Source organism: Macaca mulatta, chromosome 15, assembly GCF_049350105.2.
Source record: "Macaca mulatta isolate MMU2019108-1 chromosome 15, T2T-MMU8v2.0, whole genome shotgun sequence".
NCBI classification, from domain to species: Eukaryota; Metazoa; Chordata; class Mammalia; order Primates; family Cercopithecidae; genus Macaca; species Macaca mulatta.
The window spans coordinates 90,865,375-90,880,512 of record NC_133420.1 but is presented as its reverse complement, the minus strand read 5'-3'; the positions used below and the strand labels follow the sequence as shown (position 1 = coordinate 90,880,512).

Below are 15,138 nucleotides of genomic sequence, written 5' to 3'. Positions count from 1 at the left end.
CTTTCCTTACTGACAAACTGTGATAAAGTCTGGAGAATAGTTTGTGCTTATGGACCAAAGAGAAGCTAATTTTTTCATCAAATCAATTACCACAGTCTTAACAAAAGTAGACTTCTATGAGCTAACAGTCAGAAACAGAAAATTAGTTCATTAAATATTTGTCATATTTTTAACATAATTTATGCACTATTTAGAATTCCCTGAATGAAATACAAATACTCTGCTATGTTTATTATTTGTATCACAAACTAATGATAAATTAAAGATAAAGAGAACATTGATTTGAAAGATTCCTGATACAACAATAACGACAATTAGACTTGATATGTGACTGGGGATCATTATTAAATGAGAGTCACCAAAAGTGCTCTTCTAGGTAAGTACTGAATGGCATAATTAAAATTCAAAAATTTTACTTGATTGCAGGAGTTTCTGTCCAGCCTGGGCAACCGAGGAAGACCCCATTTCTGCAAAAAAAAAAATTATTTAAATGAACCGGGCATGGTGGCACACGCCTGTGGTCCCGTTACTTGGGAGGTTGAGGTTGGAGGATTACTTGAGCAGGGAATGTTGAGGCTACAGTGAGCTATGATTGTGCCACTGCACTCAAGCCTGGGCAACAGAGCAAGATCCTGCCTCGAAACATTTAAAAAATTTTTTGTAAAATTCAATTCTAATGTAGACTTTCTCAAAATACAGAATTTGAACAAGCTGTTTCTTTGTATCAGAAATCTGGCACTTAGATTTAATGAATCATCGTTTTCAGAAAATAAAACAGAAAGAACACATCCGGTATTCTTAACCTAGGTCATATGCCTAAATTCCTTATAGTATAAAATAAAATATGAATGTATGAAGAAAGTATACATAAAAATGGATCTTGTTAGCATTGATCCAATTAATAGTATTAATAGATCAGAAGAGATAGCTGAAGAGCTTTTTAAAGCTTATTCAGTTGCTGTGCAGACACTTCTGCTGCTGATACCATATTTCTGACTCGTTAACTTTTTACGAGTTTGTTTTTGTTTTTCACAGCCCATCAATCACCTACCATCCATGTATGCTTTAGGGCAAAACATACTAAGGTCATCCACGGAATGAAAACGAGGTCTTTATGTTGTAATATCTGATCATCGAGTTTTAAATCTCTTTTCCTAAAAGGTGCAAGCATAAACACTATAATTTTGGTTTTGTTTGGGGGTATTTTTGGGCCAGGGAGGAGGTATGAACAGGGACAGCAGACATTTTAACATTGAATGTGCAGGCACAGGGAAAGGTCGATGATTGGTGCACCACCAGTACTACCAGTAGCTCTTCCCTTACAACTTTCTTTGTACTGAAAAGAAAGTGAATTTCTCTAAGATCCTCAACCTCTAAATTTTCTTTGCTGGGAAAAAGAAGAAAAATGAACACATATTAGTGATTTGTTTTTTTTTTATATATCACCATCTTTTAATAATATTATATTTATCTTCATCATTTTGTCCAATTCTAGAGACCATGGGCCAGAGGGGGTCAAACCTTCAGTAAAGGATTTTTACAATATTTCGAAAAGTCTGTAATTGGGTCTCTCTATCAAAATGGTAAATGTGCCTGCCCTAGGACCCTGCTATTAAATTTCCAGGTGTCTGCCATGCAGAAATAGCAATGATGGTGTCAAAATATATGGGTTCAATACAGTAGTATCTGTAATAGCAAAAATGAGAAATAACTTAGCCTCCACTAATAGGGAACGAGTTAATACATTTTTATATCTACAGAACTGACTACCATCATTGCCATGGGCTGTTAAAAAGAAGATAAGACGTATTAATACACTCACTTGGAAAAGGTCAATTTTTATATAGTTAAATGTCACAACAGCAAATTGTGTGTGTATACATATACGACATACATACACACACACACTCCTCCCTACCTACTCTATATCATTTAAATAACTACATATACAAATTAAGTCTGGAACGATATACATGAAACGATATACATGAAAATATATGGCAGATATTTCTGGAGACTAAATTGGAGTAATGACAAAATATTTTAATGTTTATTTTAAATATGTCAAATAAAAAAAGAAAAAAAGAAGTGGGATGAAGAGTAATTTTTCTTCTCTAAAAGTGCTTTTATTGGCCCCTTTCCCACCATACAATTATAAAAATTTTCAAGTGTACAAAAATTAAAGAGTAGTATAATGAACACCTAAATGGTCACAATCTATATGCAATAACTGTTAACAAACTTATTTTCTATTTTCCAAAATTTTCCCAATAAACGTGTTGCCTTTGAAATTAAAGAGAAGATGCTCTGGGAGGGACAGACTAAAATAATTTGGAAATTGTTTATAAAAGAAAGAAAGAGAAAACTTTCCTTCCAAATGAGGCTAACACAGTTCATTTTTGTTTAACAAGCAACATATCTATTAACCCATCCTAGTGCACACCCAGTTACTGCTGGTTACAGAGATGTATGGAGCTTAATGGACGTTTCCTTTAAATGCATCTTTTATAAGTGAGTATTTTCTTCCCTTCTTCCACAGACCTTAAAGACTTGTAAAACTTGATCAGCAGTTAATAATTCCAATAAATTCCTCTACTACATCACCTCTCTCTTTTACTTATCTTGCCCATCTTATTCCATTATCTGTTAGAACTAGTAAGTCAAACGTCAGCTAAATGATACCTTCCTATATACTTAAGTCCCCATTTTAATTTGGTAGTTATTAGTGAAACAACTGATGTTACTTAAATTGCCTGTTCCACACTAATTCTGGCTGACCTTCTACACTAATAATCAATGATTTATTGTTTAAATCATTATTCTCTTAAATGATGAGGTAGCTCATGCTGTCTCAAATATAACTTGGCTATACAATGCCATCTGAACTACAATAAGACAGATATTTACAATTGTGCAAAATACTTACAAGCTGAGGTGCCTGCTTTCACTTGTGAAAGCAAGAGCTTCCCCAGCCTGTTCAGGTGCTTACATACAGTGCTTCACAGACTGACATGATTTTTTTTCATTGTAAAGGATACTTTAATAATGAAAGTGTGCAAGCACAAAAAATGATAAATATTCCCGTATATTTGTCCAGACTTACCATGTGAATCCATCACTTAAGTAACAGATTAGTCCTAACACTATGCAGCATCCTGGAATCCCATCAGACTGTTCATCCTAAATCTAGTCCTAGCCCTAGAAAAACTACCATTTAGGGGGAGAAAAAAAATTTATTCAACAATTCCATATTGTCTCTGATGCAGCAATGGGTTAAGTCACAATTACATTATGCTCAATAAGAGAAAAATAAAATGGTTTTTCAGAAGGGGCTGGGTTGGTGATTCTTTTTTCACTCATCTTAATGCCAAAAAGACCAAGAACTTTGTTGCCAATAATGGACTAGTGGGCTTCAGCCCTGAACTACCTCTAGCTGCCAGCAGCATCAGAGACTTCAGAATGAGAAGATACAGCAGCTCCTTAAAGTGCTCCGTACAGATTCAAGTCCAAGCTACTTCTTTGGAAGGCTCTCAGCAGTGTCAGAGAGTGACTTGATTCTCGTCTAAAAGTTTGAAAATGTGCTAAAGCAATGTTCCTCCCCACACTCTCCAACCTCACAAGGATGGTTATACTGACAAAAAAGCACGTTTCTCTGTCTTCTCTTTGTGCTGAGCAACAGTGGACGGAAATCTTAACTTTCTGACCCAACTGTGTTTGTGGTACTGCATTTAAGGGCACAGTTCTTTGACATACTTAGATTGTTGGAATGCTATATTTATATGAAATTGGGAATAACAGGCAGAATTAAGGAAAAAAGGATCTGACTCCTTAAATCTAGATTCCCCAAAAGAATAAATAACTTAGAATGTAAATGAATCTATCACTCACAAAATGATTTTTTTGAGAAAGTAGAATTTATGGAATCACTGAACGAAGCAATGTGCTTTCTTTACCTTCTGAAAGGCCTACTGAATTTCAAATTGTATTGTTTGTTTGCTATTTTATCCTTCACAACAGACCCATCAGAAGTGGAAATCAATTTGCCTTCGGGAACAAACTCTGTACTAGGTATTGGTTATATAAATCACAGCCATCTTATTTCATTGAAAGACTTTTTTTTTTTTAACAGAAGATGTGGATTATTAATTCTCTACTTATGTATAATATTAATAAATATTTTCAAGTGTTATAATGTTTGGGGATAAGCAATTATACATTCATAGTAGATATAATATACTAAAAAGCCGCATTTCAGATAGTGAAATGTAAATAATTTAAAAACCTAAAAATTAAGTAGCATCATAGCACCTGTTATGCAACACCTAATAAAGGATTATTTTATTTCATTTTCCAAGAGAACCCTTGCTTCTTCGTAAAAAGGAGGAGATGAACAAGCACAAAAGGGTTATTGGGTTAACAACCCCACATTTTGCTCTCATCCTACTGACAAGTAATTAAGGTAATTCACAGCCACTGGCTAAAATCTATGCAGCCTGAAGCAAATGGTCACATCTCTATGAATTTCACATTAACAGCAGAGTCTATTTCCTTTGTAAAATGGTATAAATTTTCCAGACAGCAGGCCACAACATAGAGCTTGGACGGCAAATAAACAATTTCAACAAATCAAGCTTAAGTGAATTGCTTACCTGAGCTAAAGGGCATAATGTACTGCTTCCTGAGTGAACAGATATGCCAGGATCTTAGGACAATTTCACCTTTTCTAGTCTCCTCATCTACTACAGCTCCTCTCCTATCTCATTTTGTCCACTTTATTCCCTCATCCATTTGAGATAAGTCTAACTTTAGTTAAATGACACCTTCCTTTATACTCAGGTCCCCATTTTAATTTCGTAAAGTCATTGGTGATACAAGAGATGTTACAACTGTAACATTCATTTTTCTTTCTGCTAGCTTATATAAAATTTATCAGATTCTCTCTATAAATGGATATAATCTTCCCAAATACATTGGGAAAATTAAATTGCCAATAGAATTCTTGAGTTTGGCCATATTTGCAAAATTACATCTGAAAGTGAAAAGTACTTGCAGACAGAGGTCTCCTGGTTGAAGACATTCCTATTCTCTTACCTGCAGTCACCAGCACCTGCTAATCACTCTCTCTACATAGTTCCCATTCTTGCTTTGTATTTATTTCTGGCAACATTTTCTGTTGGTGCTAGAGGAGGTGAGGCGTAGCACTTTCATTGGCTCTCTTCTTTTGGGGTACCTTTGCCTTTCTGCTCAACCTTATACTGTGTTTCTGCCTCTGGTGGAAGACCAAGGTTGGTTCCAGCACAAATGACATTTATGTGAAAGACAGAGGAAGGAGGGGCAGTGCAGAGATAGTCGCAAGGTACTGAGAAATCTGATCCATTTTTCTATTTCCATAATATGTTGCTCTTTTAAAGGGTGATGAGGTAAGAAATGCAAAGAATCATGTAGCACATCATTTCTTCAGCTTTTGGATCCTTTATACATTGAATTTGCCAAATTGAAAGGAATATAAATTCCTGGATCCATTATTAAGAAGTTGCCTGTAGGCCAAGAGTGGTGGCTAATGCCTGTAATCCCAGAACTTTGGGAGGCTGAGGCAGATGAATTGCTGGAGCCCAGGAGTTGGAGCCCAGCTTGTGCAACACGGCCAAGCTCCATCTCCACAAAAAAACCAAAAAATTGGCTGGGTGTGGTGGCATGCCCTACTATTCCCAGCTACCTGGGAAGCGGAGGTAGGGGGATCACCTGAACCTGGGAGGTTGAGGCTGCAGTGAGCCATGATTTTGCTACTGCACTCCAGCCTGAACAATCAAGTGAGACCTTCTCTCAAAAAATCCATCAATCAAACAAACAATGAAAAACAAAAAGAAGTTGCCTATAGCCTGAAGTAGTCAGTATCCACCTATTTCAAAAAGCGCTGAACCAACGAAATTTACTACAGTAACTTAATTTATATCAAGTTGCCTTAATAAAGTACTGAGTAGGTGACTCAATATGATGCATCCAGAGGGCTACAATCTATCCTGGAAGATGACACAAGTTTGTTCAATCATCATGCACACGTTCCCGGTGCATGATGAAATAATTTTTTTTTTTTTAAGTCTAACCTCATATGAGTTAGAATTTTTTTTGAATACCAACATTATGATGATTGTATAGCCACACTGAAAATGCTAAATATTTCTTTCAATTGAAGAGTTACTAGTTACTATGGTATAGCTACATGTAAAAGAGAAAATATGCTGAGCATAATAAACCACGTTCAAAATAATTCACTGTAAAATGTGTACTGTAATACATTTGCAGTGTATCATACTGTGAATCAGAACATCCATACGACACAAAGAAACTTGTCTACAATTTGTGGGACAACACTACAACCACATTTTAATCCCAAAGACTTCTTAGACAGCTCTTCACTTTGTTCAGTATCATAACGTATTAAGATAGGGTCACTCGGTTTTATATTTTCAGCTCCCTCTGCCATTCATAATTTGCCATTCATTTGGTATACACATGCTTTAGTTGAATGAAAGCAAAAGAGATCTAGGCCTGAATAAACAATATTGTACTGAAGGCCCCTCAGCAGGAATAGTAGTGTTCCTCTGTTGAGGCACTTAATGTTCTTTATTTTAAGAAACAAGTATAATTTTTGTTATCCTCAGTCACTTTATGTTTCTCTCTAGTAAGAAGTGATCAGTGACATTTAGTAGAGGTAATATTTAAAAATATTTACCTCATTTTCCTACCTCCCTCCCTCCCTTTCTTCCTTCCTCTTTCAGAGTGCCAGAAACACAAACAAAAAGGAAAATACAGAACAAATCTATGCTTTCCCATGGGGTGAAAGATGTGTACAGTCATCCATCCATTTACTCATTTATTCACTTGATAAGAAACTGAATGCTTTCCAGATTGGTGTCATTGGAAATAATAAAAACAATACTCACGCCCATAAAAATGATAGATATTATTATAAAGACTACCGTTCTTCCAAAATTTGAAGGAGAACCACATTTCTTTTTCTTCCCCACCCCATTTCAGGTTTGCATAAAGAACTTAATTTCCTTTCAGACTTTTGCTTGGGCAAGCCTCCATAATAGTAAAATAAAAGAGCAGGATGAACAAAATGGTTCAAAATAAAGTGATACCTTCAACTCTTTTTTTTTTTTTTTTTTTAAAGACAGAGTCTTACTCTGTCACTCAGGCTGGAGTGCACTGGCGAGATCTCTGCTCACTGCAAGCTCCGCCTCCCGGGTTCACGCCATTCTCCTGCATCAGCCTCCCGAGTAGCTGGGACTACAGGCGCCCGCCGGGGTTTCAACATGTTAGCCAGGGTGGTCTCGATCTCCTGATCTCGTGATCTGCCCCCTTCGGCCTCCCAAACTGCTGGCATTACAGGCGTGAGCCATCGCACCTGGCCTCAACTCTTAATATCAATTGAGCTGTACAACTTCTGGTAAAGACTGTGTGTGGATTAGATGTGTGGTGGTTCTTACCTGGTGTTTGAAAGTTAAGGCGCCTCAGTTCTACCGGGTCTGTTGGGTGGTGTGAAGGGATCTCCTTACTGTTCGGTATGCTGCTTTTTCTAGAGTCGGACTCTGCCCTCTTCCTATAGGGGGGAAATAGAAGTTTAAGAAGAAAACAAAAATCAGTGGAAACAGATAAAAAAGCAGAGAGCTGCACCTGCACTCCCCCCCACCTCCCAAGTTTTCGGGTTTACAACATTTTAACCCAGCTGACTTGTGACCCAGTTCAGGTTGCTTTTCCTCCCTTGGCCTAATTGTTCTCTCAGGTCTAAAATTTTTGTTTAAGTGGATGATCTCGAAGTCCTGCTCCAACTGTATGATTAAATAATTCAGCAACTCTGCCTTTTGGCTTCAAGGGGATCTTGGTGAGATACACGTGGACCCTTATCGAGCAATTCTCTTATCTACTAGCTCTATTTGTGAGGAACAGGAGAGGATACCCCTGAGTCGCCAATACTAAGACTGTTGTTACCGCAGAGAAACTACCTGAGCTTAAGCTGAACAGCTAAATCTGTCCGCCTTTGCCCTAAGTATATATAAGTGGTGACTACAGCGAGGAGATGCCTTAGATTTTCCCATACGGCAGGTAAATACAAGTGCATTTTTAAGATGCCAAGTTATCCCTAATACCTAGGAGAATCGGGACCACGTTAAACAAACCTCCCCTTTCTCTTTCAAATGTGAAGGAAAAAAAATAGTGTTAGCTGTTAACAGTACTAAGCTGTGATTAATATTTTGTTAATGAAAGGTTCATAGAAAGATGAGAGAAAAAGTAATTTCACCTGGTGGGTAGATCAGCTCTCCTGATAATCATTCAAGGTGCCATTGACAGTGCCTTGTTATAAATGCAATTCTTCACACAATACATTTTAACTTTGTTCTAAAAGCTATCTACTAGCTTTATTATCCCCATTTAAGCTCTCATTATGTAATTTTAACTAATTTCTAAGCAAGAAATGTCAGATCTGTATATAAGATTTCTTTATCCAATAAAAAAATTAATCACAGAGTCATAACTATCTTCTTCCAGCTTGAATTAGATTAAAAACCCATTTAATCAACAGAAGCCGTTTTCAAATAGTGCTTTTTTCCCCAAATACTAATGCCTGCAATCTCTATGCCGGAGTCACAATCCCAGTATCTCACCGCTGCTCAAAGCAAAGGCATTTTCATTTGGGGGAAACAGGTACTGCACAGTGTTTAGGAACTTTCCTCTGTTCGATGTGACTGTGGTACAGCTCATTAGTGTTGCTGTGGCAATGGGCTCTCATTCAATGCCACCCAGGTCGTTCTATGGTTAGCCATAGGACTCCTGCTAAATAGCCTTTCTTCCCATTTCTGCTCATGTGTATGAAATAAAACTAACCAGGGGATGAAGAGAAGACTGATACAAAGGGAAAGTGCACATGATTTGCTCAAGTGCAACGCCTTTGACGAAACATCCTTGATGGAATACATTTTCATGGCTCAGTCCTATTAGACATGTTGCTTTCTCGGTACCTTAGAGTAACCTGTCTCAGGATTTCCTCTTTCTATCTAAAAGTGTCAGATACAGCCTTGGGACAAAATGTACTGCCAAACCATTCCACCAATCAGAGGTGAGCAGTATTCTGAGACCTGCCAAGGCACTGGCAGCTCCAGTTCTATGGAGTAGAAAAGAAGAAAAGAAAGAGAAGAGACAAAGGGCTAGTGAAAAAGATATGAGGAGGAAGAAAAAGACAGGCTCAGAAGATCATGTGAAAGGAGGACATGATGACCAGTTTCAGAGCAGGCAATGTCACTGTGTCTATGCTATGAGTCTTCACCTCACCACACTAAGAGATTCCTTTTACCACTGAAGATGCAAAATCAAAATGGGTTAATGAAACATGACTGGGAGCAGCCAGCCAGTCAATTCGACGTGAAACATGTGGTTGGTCTTCTCATTTCAAATAATACCAATGGCTCTTCTCATGTTTTGATCATTTTGTGTTAAGCTGGCACAGATGCATTTCTTTACTAATGTGTCAGGCACTATGACAAAAATTTAGATTTTTCTCTCTTCCCAACGTGGCTCTGCCATTCTTGCAAGATTATGGAAACCAGAATTAGAAATATCTATCCGGGCAAGAAAATTACTTTACTCTTACAGGTATTGTAGGGTAACCTCCTTATCTTCTTTTTCCCTGTGGCTGGGGTGAGTGGCACTGAGCTGGAGGGATAGAAAAGAAAACTCTCTAAAGTAATTTAGTCAATTTCTCTGGTTCCAGGAAAGTTAGGAATTACATCTTGTTGCAAAGATGTTGAGTCTCAGAAAACTCAAGACATAGGACTAAAATTACAATTCACAATTTTAATGAACAGGGAGGGATTTACTGACATTTAATAACTAACTTCTCTTTCATTGTCTATTCAAATGAAATTACTTCCAAGACCTCAGTCTCCTGAAATCCAAGCCAAATAGAAAACCAGTTGCTTAAATGTATTTTGCTTAGTTTTGTTTCAATGATCACAACATGGACAATTCTGGCTGTCCACATTCTTATCACATTATTTTTAAACACCTATTATGTGATGTGCTAGAATGATTGTTTTCTAACACAGAAAACATTTCTAGGAAAGATGAGGAAGATGAAGAGTTTGGTCATCATTGCTAATAATACCAAAGAGTTTTAAAACATTCTCACAAAATATTAAAAGACATATAATGGTCTAAATTAGGCCCAACATGAATGTAAGTAGTAACATTTTTCCTGATAAATTTCAGAGGTCTCATCATTCTCATTTTCAGTTTGAAAAATGGAAAGAATAATGACTACAAACAGATTCTAAATTTTGCCTTGCTATACTATGTATTTTTTCTATTAAGACTATAAAATGTTAGTGTAAGTTTATTTCTTGCAATGAGAAGTATCTACTATGTGGAGGAGTTATGTAGGTGAAAAGGAAATGGAAGATCACTTGAAATTTTGGATCTATCAGAAACTGCTAATACTATACAAGCATGCAGTTGTTTGGCATGTGGGTAATACACAACACAAATGCCACTCTGGTCTATGGGGCATTTGCTTTCTCCTAGGGTCCCATCTAGGGGGGAAGAAAAAATTAGGCTCCCAGCCAGGGGGAAGAAATAACAGGGAAGTTGAGTGAAAGATCATATTTATGGTCCTGAAACAAAGATATACAGAGATGTGAGCAGAGCTTTTTGGAAGAAAGGTATACTTGTTAGAAATATCTACTATCAATATTCAAGTAAATCAATCCAAATACTTGTTTCTGATAACATGAAGAATGTAATCCCAACTCTGCCACTATTGGTATGTGTCAACTACAAATTTTCTTTTCAGTTTCTTTATGTATAAAACAGAGGGAGATTAGAAGATGATGTCTAAATTTTGGCTCAACTCTCTCATTTTAATAGAGAAAGGAAGCATTGATTAAGTTGTAAAATGGGAAAAGTGTTATGATGAAAGGTACAGAGTCTCTCGCTCTGTCGCCCAGGCTGGAGTGCAGTGGCATGATCTTGGCTCACTGCAAGCTCTGTCTCCCGGGTTCATGCCACTCTCCTGCCTCAGCCTCCCAAGTAGCCGGGACTACAGGCGCCCGCCACCATCCCTGGCTAATTTTTTGTATTTTTTAGTAGAGATGGGGTTTCACCATGTTAGCCAGGATGGTCTTGCTCTCCTGACCTCGTGATCTGCCCACCTCGGCCTCCCAAAGTGCTGGGATTACAGGCATGAGCCACCACACCCGGCCGATGAAAGGTAGTATTTTAAGTGAGTTTAAAGTGTTTCGTCTTTTGGCTGAATAACAAAAACAAAAACAAAAACAAAACAAAACAACACACACTATTCTGCATGGGTTTTTCTGCTGGATAAATGGACACTAGAGATGTCCACACAAAAAAGACACCCTCATAGAGGTTTAAAAATTCTTATCATTGAACATGAGGCTTGCTGACAATGTAAAGTGATTTTAGTGTAAATAATGCAGCAATAGTTCTCAAACTTTAGTATGCATCAGGATCACCTGGGGAGACTTGTTAAAATACAGCCTGGTGGGTCAATGCCTAGACTTTCTGATTTTGTAGGTCTGAGGTGGGGCCCGAGGATGTGTATTTCTATCAAGTTCCCTGGTGATGCTGGTGCTATGGCTGCTGGTCCAGAGGCCACTCAATGGAAACCACTGGAATATGGCACCTGGAGAAAGGTAGGTGATCTTTGAGATGTTTTTTGTAGTTTGATTTTTATCAGGAATTTATATATATGTTATATGCATATTTATACATAAGTGTATATGAATATATAGATATGAGTTAGAAAGCTAGAAGGTTAGTTTGGATTAATCATTCAATAACCACATAGCATATTTTAGCTATTATTATTGCTATTATTATTCCAGACTGGGAGACAAGGATAATAATTTTGAATTAGGGAAGAGTTCTCACTAAGGCACTGTCATCAATATTTGCAGGGTGTGAAAATGCTAGTATCATTAGGTGATCTGTAGTCAAACTTGAAAACTAATCTTTGGTAAAAACAAAACAAAACAAAACAGTTTATGAGACACCTCACATTTCTGCCCTGTAAACACATCAACACACACAAATGCCCATTTTAATCTTGACCACAAACAAAACTCAGATATTGGTTTGTGTACTATCTTTTAAACTTCGCCTTTAATCTGTTTTTTTTTTCTTATATAAACAAAATATTTATCTTCCCCAGAATCATTTTAATGAAGTCACTGTGTATATGTAGGCTTTGCCCATCTTCCACGTGCCAGGTATCATCTTTTGTATGCAGCCCCGCCCTCCCCTCTTCAACAACTCCGAAGTCTACCAGTTTATTGTTTTTCTTACTGAACATGAAAGGGGTTTGTTCTCTAGTCCTCACCTGTCGGGTTTACTGCTCCATTTTAATGCAGCAAAAAAAGGAAAAAGAAAGGCTAAATGTTAGTTGGCCAATGGTAACAACGATAACCATGACAACCAAGATTTAAGAAATAGTGTTCACAAGTAAGGACACACAACTGACATACATTCGGAAGCGACAGCGAATCAAATATTTATGGACCTCTGATTATGAACTAAACAGAGCTCTGACATGAAGTTACATCACTGAATACACAGTGTGTGTGTGCGTGTGTGTGTGTGTGTGAATGACACATGCACTTTTATCCATCACCTATAAAATAATGCCACAATTAATTATATTCCAGGAAGTGTTTGATAGTGGAGAGATAATTTGATTTTTATTTATTTTTTATTTTTTTTATTTTTTATTTTTTTTATTTATTTTTTTGAGACGGAGTCTCGCTCTGTCGCCCAGGCTGGAGTGCAGTGGCGCGATCTCGGCTCACTGCAAGCTCCGCCCCCCGGGTTCATGCCATTCTCCTGCCTCAGCCTCCCGAGTAGCTGGGACTACAGGCGCCCGCCACCTCGCCCGGCTAGTTTTCTTGTATTTTTTAGTAGAGACGGGGTTTCACCGTGTTAGCCAGGATGGTCTCGATCTCCTGACCTCGTGATCCGCCCGTCTCGGCCTCCCAAAGTGCTGGGATTACAGGCTTGAGCCACCGCGCCCGGCCGATAATTTGATTTTTAAAAAACATGCTATGAGAAAACTACTAATGTATTCAATGGGAATACAGCATCATTCCGCAAAAGAAATTCATTCATTTAAAATAAAAAGCCTTCAGTTAAGAGGTATGTCATTCCTTTCATAATAAATATCTACAAACTGTATTGAACTATACAGAAATTTGCACAATTGAATAATATACCAAAAGGTAATAAGGTGGCAGAAATTATTTCTTCAAATACCTCTTGCCACATCTTTTTTCCAATGAAGGATTAACTGCATCTTCAGTTTAGGAAAATATAATACTCATCATTATAAATCTACAGAGCATGGCCCATTTATACGGTTGGGCTTATCCAAAAAAACATTTTATTACCAGCCATTGACAGAATATGTATTTTCCTAGTCTGTGGTGCTGTCTGTGAACACAACTAGTTCAGGCTTATAGCTCCTTTCACCTGTGATATTATGCTGATTGTTTAAATAACCGTATTATTTCTGCAGCATATAACCTTTTCCTGAAAACAATTAATCTAAAAATCTTCACTTTGAGGCAAATTGCAAAGTTTTCAGTCAGTTCCCAATTGCAAAATAAAGGTACTAAGTTCTTCTTGATGCAATGAAATATATACCCAAGTGGCTGGAATATCTGGCCCTGTGAGACAATTCAATCCATCTCTTTTCAAAAATAAAACATCCACATTTAAATTGCACAAACACACACATACAAAGTAAATGATGAAAATGATATCAAACACATTGGTTAATTCTTCTTATTCTTAATTTTAAAGTGATTTACTTAGTGTGCCAGGTTAAAAAAAATTCTACATAAATGTTTCCAATTTGCTCACTTTTTTAAATCAATGACTTTATCAGGGAATCAGCTGTAGAAAAATCTATGCCTCAGGATGGAAAACCACCTAGTGAATTATCAGTTCTGTGGATTAAAAGGCTGCTTGAGTATTCATATGCACAAATGCATAGTTCTAGATAAAGGTCAGCTTCACCATACACCAGGGTACATATGTGGTACAAATATCTAAGTTTGAAAGCTTTCACAATTGGTAAATTTAAATTACAGGCCAAGGATTTTATTGCAACTCTTGCCAGCCAAAATAAAGGTGACATTGAGTGATGAAGTCAACACATAGAAGGAATTGAGTTTGTTTAATACTGTTTGACTTGTATACATTTAATTATTCAATATTTTTGTGTGCCAGGCACTCTACTAGGCAGTAGGAACACAATAATGAATAAGACAGAGCCCTTGACCTGCAGTTTACTGGAGGCAGAGTGCCAAGAAAAGGGGAATTGACAGTAATGCAGTAGGTTCTATAACAGACAGGTAGAAAGTAGTTTAAGAGTCTTGGAAAAGCGATCCTAAGGTAGCCCAAACTGCTAGAGGGGAGGAGAAGAGAGGATAGAAGATGAGGCAAGCACCCAGAAAGCCTTGATTAAGTAGGTAGCATCCTAGCTTACTTCCAAAAGAAGAGTTGGAGTTATCCAAGCCAAAAGGAGTGGCAGGGGAGTGACAGGAAAGGCATTCCTAACCTAAGGAGGGCCTACTCAGAAGCCAGAAAGCAGAGTCAACCAGCAGCTTCCGGTATGGTTGGGTGTGGCCACATATTTCTTCACAGCATCTCAAAATATTCTGGACTGCATTTCTTTCTTTGATGAGGGCTTGGAACAGTATGGAGGGTTGATACAGAAAGAGAAGACTAAAGACACAAAGCTTGCAGAGAGCTAGCGTTGGAGCTGGAAAAGGCTGGAAAAACTGAAGCCTATATTTTAGTCTCATCTAGCTCATGGTTTCCACATCCTGAGATGGGGATGAAAAAACAGTGTGCATGCAGGCTAGATTATTACCATTCAAGGATGTTAATTTTGCCTAAAGTATGTCTCAGACTTCTATGACCACCTGATCTACACTTTATTTGATTCCATAGTATGTAATAAACACTTTTCATCCATCTTGAAATGCTTTTCCATAGAGGTAAGGTTAACAGTTTATTTTTAAATGTTTATTTTCTATATAAATAATTCTTGGACAGTTCTGG

At 37.4% G+C, this 15,138-nt stretch overlaps 1 protein-coding gene across 15 annotated transcripts in view; it reads right to left on the bottom strand.

Moving 5' to 3' along the window:
• The window catches only part of PTPRD (protein tyrosine phosphatase receptor type D), a 548,445-nt gene that overhangs the window by 127,312 nt on the left and 405,995 nt on the right, over nt 1-15,138 (bottom strand). For all 15 annotated transcript variants that reach the window (XM_077966648.1, XM_077966651.1, XM_077966654.1 and 12 more), the window contains one exon: nt 7,494-7,606. In XM_077966648.1, coding sequence (XP_077822774.1) covers nt 7,494-7,606 — 113 coding nt within the window. The remainder of the gene's footprint in view (nt 1-7,493; nt 7,607-15,138) is intronic.